At 38.6% G+C, this 11,910-nt stretch overlaps 1 protein-coding gene across 1 annotated transcript; it reads left to right on the top strand.

Annotated features, from left to right (window-relative positions):
• The first annotated feature begins 4,479 nt into the window (after positions 1-4,479).
• LOC130032500 (olfactory receptor-like protein OLF3) lies at positions 4,480-5,433 on the top strand. Its single transcript, XM_056124068.1, has one exon. The coding sequence runs from the start codon at positions 4,480-4,482 to the stop codon at positions 5,431-5,433; it is 954 nt and encodes a 317-aa protein (XP_055980043.1).
• Positions 5,434-11,910: the final 6,477 nt, after the last annotated feature.

Below are 11,910 nucleotides of genomic sequence, written 5' to 3'. Positions count from 1 at the left end.
TAACACCAAACATCAGCCAAGCGGCACAAATGCTGGCCGACTTTGACCGTGAGTGTGGAAAGGTAGGACTACAGCTGAATCTTACGAAGACAATGTTTATGAGAAACAGCCTTGTTCCTGACGCCCCATTCGCTCTCAATGGAACGACCATCTCCGAATGCAACAGCTATGTGTACCTAGGTCGAGAGGTCAACATGACAAATGACCTGGCACCCGAGCTGCGCAGGAGGAAGAGAGCAGCTTGGAACGCCTTCAAGAACGTCGAAGAAATAGCTAAGAGGACGAAGAACCTCCGGCTCCGGGCACATCTCTTTGATTCCACTGTTCTTCCTGCATTAACATATGCCTCAGAGACCTGGGCCCTACGCAAACAAGATGAGAAGGCCATTCAGGTCTCCCAAAGAAGAATAGAAAGAGCTATGCTTGGAATATCACGTTTCACTCAAATGAGAGAACGAATCCGGAGTTCTGACATCCGTCGACGATCAAGGATCAGGGACGCTGTCTCATTTGCCAAGGTGTCGAAAATCAGATGGGCTGGTCACGTAATGAGATTTAGAGACGACCGTTGGACTAGAGCTGTTACTGATTGGATTCCACGGGATGTCAAGAGACCGCGTGGCCGCCCACCTACCAGATGGTCAGACTTCTTTGTCAAGGTCATGAACGATCGGTTTGAGGCCCTCCATGTTCCCGGAGCGAAGAGATGCCATTGGGCTACACTAGCACGCGACAGGGACAAATGGAGACGTTACTGGCGCCCGCTCGAGCAAATCGACGACTAACGGGAAGTTAAGTGATTAAGTTTAAGTGATACTATACTCTATACTATTGCTCTAGCTTGCTGTCTGGGAGAGCTTACCAAGTGAAATCTATTTAACATGATGGATAATTTGATTTCCTTGATGTTCTTTTTTTTTCTCCCCCCACCTTTTTTTTTTTATTAGTGAAACACTCTGAGGTACTGTTAGAGACTTACAAATTTTTGTGCTTGGGTTTCAGTTATACAATGATCAAGTACCCATCCTTCCACCAGTGCCCGTCCTCCACCTTTTGGAAAACAGTATGGACTATTCTCAAAAAATTAGAAATTGAGCTCCCATTTGACCCAGCAATACCACTCCTGGGAATATATCCCAGAGAGGCAAAAAAAGTATAGTCGAAGTGACATCTGCAATTGTTTGTTCATTGCAGCACTCTTTACAATAGCCAGAATCTGGAAAAAACCTGAGTGCCCGAGAACAGATGACTGGTTAAAGAAACTCTGGTACATTTACACAATGGAGAACTATGTAGCTGTTAGAAAAGATGAAGTCATGAAATTTAGATACAAGTGGTACTACATGGAAAGTATCATGTTAAACGAAATGAGTCAGAAAGAACGAGATAGACACAGAAAACTTGATGTTCTTTTTAAGATGGGCAGTGTTAGGGGCAACATGTAATTGTGGGTCATTTATACTAGAAGAAAAATTTTGGTTAAATATTGTTAATTGGCTTTAAGTAAAATTATATTTATAATGTACAGCAGGATGATTTTATAGACATATACAAAGGGAAATGATTATTAATCAAGGTAATGGATAAATTTTGTCAGACAATAACCTGTTTGGAGCAACACTCACCTAAGTAAAATTCCTTAAAATGTCCAAAGTTAAATATAATATTATCTTGTCCCACTTTATTTAAACACTGTGATTTACAAAGTAGTTTGTGATGCATTTGTGGCGAGCATTCAACATTCCAACACCAATCCCATCACCACTGTGACCTTCCTTCCACCAATGTGTTCATTTTCCCAACCACCACTCAAGCCTGCCCCTGTAGCAGGATACAATAATTTATTTTATATTGCTTGTTGCCACTAAATGGCAAAAAGCATGACTAAAGAAATTTGTGAAAATTTAGTAAAAGAAAATTTGTGGAAATTGTTGTATCTCATTTAAGTCCTTGACTGGGGGTTTACCAACCCGTTGTTGCTAGTTGAGGCTTCTGTGCTAATGTTTTTGTTAGTCGAGCTTAGTTGGCTTCTTCATTACATACCATTTACATACAATCTTCTGTGCTCCTACTGGGATGTTAGTATTGTAGACTTTAGAAGATGCTGTTCCAGAAAATTCAGAATATTTAACTGGGAAGTGAGTTTACATGGTGATGGTGTGGTCTGCCAGGGCTCACAGAAGTATGTTGTGTGGTGGGGAGATTGTCCACCCACCACCCAGACTCTGAGAAGGTTCAGAGTTTTCAGCCAAAAAATCTGGTGTACCTAAAATTTTTGACAGTTTGTTTACCTGAAATTTTCTGTAGTTTGTCATCTCAGTGGAGCTCAGTTGAATATAATATTAATAACTATAGTCTCTTTGGTAACCATTAGGTTTCTGACAGTTATCTAACCTAAATAACTACAACATTGTATACTTTGACCAAAATCTCTCCTTGACTTCGATCCTCTTCCTTGGAGCTGGTAACTACTTTTCCAGTCTCTATTTCTATGTATTTGATACTTTTATGTACTTGACATATATAAGTGAAATGATGTATTTATTTTCCTTGTTATGCTTATTTTACTTATCAGAATGTCCTGTAAATTTCCTTGTGGTGTTATGGAATTGTCTACTCTTCTAAGACTGAAAATTACTCCATTACTTGTATAGATATCACCGTTTCTGTATCCATTCATCTCTGGTTGAATACAATACATTTCCATCATTGAAAATAATGCTACGATGAACACAGGAGTACAGATACTTTTTCAAGGTAATGATTTATTAGCTTTGGGTATATATCAGAAGTGAGAGTACTGGATCATATGTTAATTATAATTGTGGGGAGTTCTGGGCCACACTGAAAGGTGCTTAGGGTCTTACTCCTAGTTCTGTGCTCAGGGAACTATATATAATTCTAAGGATTAAATCAGGGTCAGCTACATGGAAGACAAGTGCCTTAACCTCAGTACAATTTCTCAGGCCCCTAACCTGCCAATTTAAAAATAATCTTATTGTTTTCCTTTTGATTTGAGTTCTTTGTATATTTTACATATTAACAACTTATCAGAGATTTTTAGTTTGATAATCCCACTTGCTTATTTAAAATTTTTTTCTGCCTGATACTTTGGTGTTTATATGCCCCAAATAAATTTCATGGCCAAAGTCAAGTTTCCCTCCCCCTAATGTTCTATTTTAGAAGTTTTCAGTTCTTTACATTTGTCCTTCATTAAATTTTTTTGCATTTATTTTTGCGTATGGTATTACATAAGAGTCTGACATTCTTTTTGGTGGGTTTCCAGTTTTCCCCATACAATTTATTCAAGGTGCTATATGATCCCTAATGAGTAGCTTTGGTACCCTTTGTTATTTAGCTATTGAAATTTTATTAAAGTTAAGGTAATATATTTACAAGGGTGTTGGCATTTAGAGTTTGGTGCACCCAGTTACCTCCCCATCACCAAAGTGCCCTGAACCATTCCTTCATACCCCTCTGTCATCTCCAGTCCACTTATTCCTTCCCTCCCCATCTGGGGCTCTGTTTGTATTTTGAGACAGTAGATGCTTAGTTTCATCTGATGCTCCATTGATCTGTGTCTGTTTTTATTACAATATTATGCTGTTGTGGTAACTTCAGCTTTGTAATAATTTAAAGTAGATAACTATTATCCCTTCAACTCTGTTATTTCTCAAGTTTGATTTGGTGTTTGTATCTTGTGGTTCCATATGAGTTTTATGATAATTTTTGTATATCTGTTAAAAAAGTACCATTTGGATTTTGATAGCTATTGTATTGGATTCATATAGAATATCTTATGACCAGCTTTGCTTTCACTTTACTCTCTTGGTATTTTATAGTTTTAGTATACAGATATTTTGTATTCTTGTTTAATTTATTCATAGTTTATTTTTTGATGTTATCACAAATTAGATTTTAAAGTACCTTTAAATAAATAATTGCTTGTGAAAAAGCATGCCAATGATTTTTGTATGCTTATTTTCATTTTATTTATTTAATTATTTAAAAATTATTTTTATTTAGTTGTTTAATTATTTAATTATTTTTCATGGGAAGCTGAGGTACTACTTGGGTAGATATCACTACATATAGGATTATATCATTCCGACACTGGGATACTTTCACTTTTTCCTTTCTGTCCAGGATGTCTTTATTATTAGGTTTTTCTTCATCTCTGTTGCCAATAGTACTAGAACATCTAAATTGGGCTGTTTTCTTTTCAGGATTGAATGAAATTTCCTGCATTATGCCTTTTGAAGATTATGGTTTGTTTTTCTGATACATAGTAGACATAACATGTACTGAAATTTCATCATGGAGCAATAGTGACATGAAACATCTAAAGTTGACAACTTTGGAATATGTATTCATTGTTTTTTGAAGCACCATGATTTACAACATTAGTCATTATTTTTAACATTCTTTAGTTCTGTTATTTCTGAGTCCCTATGCATGTTAGACACCTAATATTTCCAAATGGCAGCGGATAACCAGACTTGGGTGAGAGAGTTTATTCTCTTAGGCCTATCCAGTGACCGGAACACTCAAATCTCTCTCTTTGTCCTGTTTCTGATCATGTATCTGGTGACAGTTCTGGGAAACTTCCTCATTGTTCTTCTGATCAGACTGGACAGCCGGCTCCACACGCCCATGTATTTCTTTCTCACCAACCTCTCCCTGGTTGATGTCTCTTATGCCACAACCATTGTTCCTCAGATGTTGGTGCATTTTCTCGCAGCACACAAAGCAATACCATTTGTTAGCTGTGCAGCCCAGTTATTTTTCTCCCTATCTTTGGGTGGAATTGAGTTCCTTCTACTCACAGTGATGGCCTATGACCGCTACGTAGCTGTGTGCAACCCTCTGCGGTACTCAGTCATCATGCATGGGGGACTGTGTACTAGGTTGGCCGTCATCTCCTGGGTCAGTGGCTCTACCAACTCCCTCATGCATACTGCCATCACCTTTCAGTTGCCTATGTGTACAAATAGGTTTATTGATCACATATCCTGTGAGACCTTAGCTGTGGTCAGGCTGGCCTGTGTGGACACTTCCTCCAATGAAGTAGCAATCATGGTCTCCAGCATCATCCTTCTGATGACACCTTTCTGCCTGGTCCTCCTGTCCTACGTCAAGATCATCTCTGCTATCCTAAAGATCCGGTCCACAGAGGGAAGGAAGAAAGCCTTCCAAACGTGTGCATCTCACCTCACTGTAGTTATCCTGTGTTATGGCATGGCCATTCTGACTTACATCCAGCCCAGATCCAACCCCTCAGTGCTTCAGGAGAAGTTGATTTCTCTCTTTTATGCCATTCTGACACCCATGCTGAACCCCATGATCTACAGTCTGAGGAATAAGGAGGTGAAGGGGGCCTGGCAAAAACTATCAGCACAATTATCTGGGCTAAATTCGAAACTAGGCACTTGACAACTCATGAGTATCACTTAGGAAAAAATTTAACTCTGTCTTCTTCTCCGAACTCAGATCTTTCAGATATCAACTGTCTTTCCTGGGCAACAAATCAAAGAGATGATGGAAAATGTACTGATGATTCTGGGTAGGGGGTTGAGGGGTTGAGTTGGGGTACAGAATGTGGAGACATTTTTTATGTTACAGTAGCATGTTCTATAGCCTGAAACATGGCTGTGACAGAATATCTCACCCTCACTGAACCTTCATTCTATGACCTTAAAGTAATTGATGAAAACATCCACTGTTTGATTTGTTAACTTTGTTTATTGGATCCATTAAAGGATCTTACTTTGAAACACTTCTTTTTTTTCTCATCCATATTTGGTAAAAGGATATATTATCCACTGGTAACAAGAAGCATCTTCATATTGAATGACTCAGTTAAAGTATTGTGTATTAACATAAATGTGTGGCATAATAATATGTAAGTCCATTGACCATTCAGCAATTGTATGAATTATTCTTCTGAATAGAGTATTTCTGTAAAACCTGATGAAAATTTCCTTTTGTGATGAACGTTCTCTGTGTGCACATACTGACTCAGTTATAAAAATAATTTCATAAAGAAACAGAAGCCAATATTTCTGTTTTGTGTGGTAGGATAGAACCAAATTTTAAACAATAACATTTAGTGGATAAGAAAAATATGAAATTTAGCTATTGTTACCTAGCATGTGAATAATTTGACAAGAAGAATACTGTTATACATGAGATTTCATTTAAAGGATGAAAAATATCTGAAAATTCAGCATTTTTTCTTAAATGTTGGAAACAAAATTAAAACCAGCAATATAAATGGATACAATTTAAGTATTCGATATGCCAGACACAGTAACAACAAAGTCTCCAATGGAGACGTTACTGGGCCCGCTCGAGCAAATCGACGATCAACGGGAGGGCCTTTACTTTACTTTACTTTACAATTTAAGAGACAGTCTGAGAAAAGTATTTCTTTAGGGAAGTCAACTAAGATAAAATAAGTCTAATGTGTATTTTTGAGTTATAAGAATCATCCTTTCCCCCTACAGATGTGTCCGTCAGGTCTTATGTTAAGAGAGACTTCTTGCACCCCCATCTAAGTCCCCAAACCACACAAAACCCTACTCAATCTTAGTACATATAGTGAGTCGCATTATCTGTGAGGGAACATTGCTTCTGAAGATAAATGCTGGTAAAGTAAAAGAGCTTTTATTTTGTCTTTAAAGAATAATTAACAGAACAATTGGTAAGAAGGGGAGGAAATAACAGAATTGTGGGTCTTCAGGGTCATATTCCTTTGGTGTTAAGGGACGATGTGACCAAGGATCCAACAAGGGTTGGCAGCATGCAAGGTGAGAGCCTTCATCTCTGTTCTATCCTCTGACTCTCTTTATTCCTTTTGTCTTTTCTTTACTTTTTTGGCTTTTTGGGTCACAGCCGGTGACACTCAGGGGTTACTCTTGGCTCTGTCCTCAGGAATCACTCCTGGAGGTGTTTGGGGAACCACATGTGATTCCAGTATTGATTCTGGGTTGGGTGCATGCAAGGCAAACGCTCTCCCCACTGGACTACCACTCTGGCCCTTGTCTTTTCAATAAATTAAGTTTCTTTGTGTTTGGTCCTGAGAAGTTCAAAGGGTTCCATTGTACCATGAGGTACAGTTGTAGACTTAGAAATTTTTGTGCTTGGGTTATTTGTCATGCCTCAGAGAGAAATGTTCTTTATTACCCTATTAATGGTTTAAAAATTGTTGTTATTTAAGTTTTGTCCTTAATTGTGTTTGTTTTACATGGGAGAGTAAATTGACTATCCTGTCTTGACTAGAACAAAAGACTTTTTTGTGGATTTTTCAATCTTACTGAAGATAGATCTGTGTTTGAATTTTGAAGGCATTTTCCAAGTTATGACAATCTTGAGCAGCCTATCTGTATCCAATGTAGTTTTTATGATTTTTTCTCTTTTTAGTTGAGAGAGGTACTGGGGAAATGAGGAAGAAGAAACAGGGATGGCCAGCCCTCTGTTAGATCATTTTACAAACCCTCCTTATGAGAGCATATGCAATCTGATTAATCTTTCTAAAAACTTATTTCCATAAAGACACATTCAATAATCTTATAAACTCTTAGAAAAGCATATGTGATCTGATTTGCCATCCCACAATCCCCCATGCTCTCATTTGCATATAGAATCCAATTGGTGCTTGTAATGGAATTGTCTTGTTGGCATAACCAATCAGAAACAACTAAAACAACTAAACTAGATACAAGATAGAAAACAATAATACAGGTTTCTCTTTCACATCATATACCGAAATAAATTCCAAATGTATTGTTGACATAAATATTAAAATTAAATCATAAAATATCACGATCACGATCACGACCATCCTGTTGTTCGTTGATTGCCTTGAGCAGGCCCCAGTAGCGTCTCCTTCGTCCTAGTTCTGAGATTTTTTTTAAAAGTGCCATATTCAAGGCTCTTTCAGGGTTAAAATATAAAATATAATATTTTATAAGACCCATAAAATATCCAAGAATATAATTTTAAATATAATTTAATAATTTGTGATAGACTGTATTTTATTTCAGATACAGAAACAAAAAGTAATAGTAGGAAAGACAGTTAGTAAATGGAACAATGTTAAAATTAAGAACATCACTTCATCAGAGACACCTGTTAAGAGAATGGAAAGGTAAGCAGCAGTATAAAGGAAAATATTTCTGATACATAAGAACTGAAATTTATGTGCTTAAAATAAAAAAATAACAGAGAAATAGCTTAAAGGTCTAGAGTGCATGCTTTGCAAGTGTAAGTTCTGGATTCCATCCCTAACTTTGTATGGTCCCCCAAGTACAGCTAGAAGTGATCCCTAGGACTGTAGGGTGTGGTATCTCAAAAAATTAAATTAAAAAAGTAAAACAATAATCAGTATAAAATATAGAAAAATTATAGGAAACCAAACATGCCACTCAGAAAACAGAATATTCAAAGGGTCAATAAATATTTTAAATAGGCAGAACTTTATTAGTTATTAAGGCACTAAACTATAATCACAAACAAACAAAAACTGTCTTCCTGTTGTACATCAATTTGCTCAAGCGGGCCCAGTAACATCTCCATTGTGAGACTTCTTGTTACTGTGTTCGGCATATTGAATACTCTAGGTAGCATGCCAGGCTCTCCGAGAGGGCCGGAGGAATCAAACCCAGCTCAGCCGGGCTGGCTGCGTGCAAAGCAAACGCCCTATTGCTATGCTATCACTCCAGCAAACTATAATCACAATGAGATTTCATTATATACCCTTTATAATGGTCAGAATGAAAAAGAGTGACAATCTCAATATTCTTTAAAGCAATCCTCATATGGATTTTGCACCCTATCCAAATATAGAAAGTTCCTATTTGGTATGGTATTTGGGGTTTCTGGTGATGCTCAAAATATTTTTTATATAAAATAGTAGGACTATCATGTGCAGATCTCCTTAATAACTACCAAATTATACCTCTGTTTTGGGTAATGTAGAGGAAACTGTCACACAACTGTATTAATGTTTTCTAAAGCTGGACCTACACATTATCTGAAGATCAGCAATCACATCAGAAGATTACATAATTAAACACATATATGGGACAAAATACTTGTGTACATGTGTGGATGCAGCATTACTCTTAATAGCCAGAAACCAGAAATAACACCAGTGCATATCAACAAAAGGATATTTAATTGGATGAGTATAAATTAGGTACTACATTTCTATCATATTTGTGGGAAGACATGTAGACACACAAAAAGTTAAAAAAATTGGCAATACCCATTATAAGGACAGTGAAATAAAAGGGGTAGGAAGGAATTCCACAAAATTTTTGTGTTGACTATAGAGAAAAAATTTGATCTTAGTTCATATGCAACTAGAAAATCATATTGCATTATATATCACTTAAAGACTCCATACATGATTTATGAATAACTGCGTACCTGGGTCAAATAATCTTTTTTAAAATTTATTTATTGAATCAGGACTGGAGCGATAGCACAGCGGTAGGGCGTTTGCCTAGCAAGCAGCCAACATGGCCGACCTGAGTTCAATTCCTCCGCCCCTCTTGGAGAGCCCGGCAAGCTACCGAGAGTATCTTGCCCGACAGCAAAGCCTGGCAAGCTACCCGTGATGTATTCAATATGCCAAACACAGTAACAAGTCTCATGATGGAGATGTTACTGGGCCTGCTCGAGCAAATCGATGAACAATGGGAGGACCAGACCGGACCAATTTATTGAATCACTGTAAAAACAATTACAAAGATTTCATGTTTGAGTCTCAGTCATACAATGATCAAACACACATCTCTTCACCAGTGCACATTCTCTACCACCAAAACCCCAGTATACCTTCTATCTCACCCCTACCCCTGCCTTTGTGGCAGAAAATTTCCACATTACTCTCTCTCTACTTTGATTACATTCAATATTTTGACACCACTCTCACCATTATTATTTGGAATTTTCCCCCAACACTCAGACCTGCCAAAAAGGTAGCATTAGATAGTTTGTTTTGTGTTGCTGATTATGAATAGCATATATTGTCACTGCTGCATTGTTTTGGAATTCTAAAATTTTAATAATTAGGGTCTGGAGAGATTTCTACCAAAAGCCACTTGGTCCTGAGATTTGTTTGTGTGTCTCTGGGATCATGGCTGTTAAGGAATTTAATTAGTAGCTGGGGGCCATTAGTGGGCATCATCTCAGGGTCCCGTTGGAGCAGGGGAGGAGAAGGACTGGTTCCTCCCGTATCCCATGTGGCCTGGCACGTGTGGTCACTGCTGCCCTGTACCTGGGTTTTCCATTGAGTTCTGGAACATGGTGGCCGCCGGGCTTCCCAGGCAACAGGCGGAGGTATGGCACCTGCTCCCGTCTGGGGTGGCCTGGAGAAGGTGGCCTAATGCAAAGTCCAGAGGCATTTCTGCCAAGAGTCGCTGGGTTCTGAGATTTGTTTGTCTCTGGGATCATGGCCATTAAGGAGCTTAATCAATAGCCAGGGTCTGTTCGTAGGCCTCCTCTCCTGGGTCAAATAATCTTAAGCATGAGTAGGGGATGGAAAGATCCAGGGAAATTATAGCTTCCTAAAAGTAAGACTTCCACAAAGATTTTAAAAATATCCCTAGGGGATCTGGGGCTTTGAATCCTCTTTTTGTTTCTGGGTGAGGAGAAACTAAATTCTATTTGTAACAATTTCAGGTATGCAATAGGGAGTTTAAGGTAAGTGAATCATTGTCCTGAGAAGTTTCAAGAAGTTTCAACACCCTACAAACACAGCTTTATTGACCTGTAAAGATTTTATCTCTAAAGTAAAGAAAGTGACTTATTGCACTATCCCACCCTGGCCCAGCCTGGTCTTCCTGGGATGATGCTGGCCTTCGGTCCAAGAGATAAGATGGTGCTCAGAGCTCTCCAGAAGGTGATTCAACTGCTGAGTAGAGACTAGATTCTCCAAACACGGTTTCTTCCTAGATTCCTGGGACAACTGGATTGAACATGATTACTACTTCCCGTTTGGCAATTGAGTTTAAGAAACTGGGGGCTGGAGCGATAGCACAGCGGGTAGGGCGTTTGCCTTGCACGTGGCTGACCTAAATTCGATTCCCAGCATCTTCCCATATGGTCCCCGGAGTACCGCCAGGAGTAATTCCTGAGTGCAGAGCCAGGAGTAACCCCTGTGCATTGCCATGTATGATCCAAAAAGCCAAAAAAAAAAAACCAACAACAAGAAACTATGTTTTGGGAAGCCCAATGGAAGAGAAAGTTTTTGGGTTACATCTGAGATGTGAACCCCCTAGCACAGATCTTTGTGCATGTTATAGGAATCACCAGGCTTGGCTACTACAGGTCATGTTCTGGGGGCCACACTGAGCCTCTCTGCCCTGCTGACTCCTGGGAATCTGGACCAGAGGGCTGGTTTGTGCTGATGTCTCATTCAAAACAGGAGAAAGATGGAACTTCTATCTGGATAATTGCCTTTAAACTTCTTGTGGAGCCAAGAAATTCAGGATTCAAACAGAAGTGGGATAGTGTGGGTAAAACACCTCTGGTTTGGGAAGTGACCTTCAAATGACTTTCTTTAGCTAGGATGCTTCATCTCAAATTCAGAAATAAAAGAGAAGGCCTCTTTATTCTACTGTTCATGTCAGTTACATCTCTTCCATCCATCCATCCATCCAAAATAACTTTTCACTTTCCTTTAATGTCAAATTTTAAAAAAATTTTAAAACATTTTTTTTTTTTTGCTTTTTGGGTCATACCCGGTGATGCACAGGGGTTACTCTTGGCTCTGCACTCAGGAATTACTCCTGGCAGTGTTCGGGGGACAATGTGGGATATTGGGAATCGAAACCAGGTTGGCTGTGTGCAAGGCAAATGCCCTATCCACTGTGCTATTGCTCCAGCCCCCGATTTAAAACA

Source organism: Sorex fumeus, unplaced genomic scaffold (genome assembly GCF_029834395.1).
Source record: "Sorex fumeus unplaced genomic scaffold, SorFum_2.1 ptg000048l, whole genome shotgun sequence".
In the NCBI taxonomy this organism is placed as follows: domain Eukaryota; kingdom Metazoa; phylum Chordata; class Mammalia; order Eulipotyphla; family Soricidae; genus Sorex; species Sorex fumeus.
The sequence above is the reverse complement of the archived record's forward strand: the minus strand, read 5'-3'. Positions and strand labels throughout refer to the sequence as shown.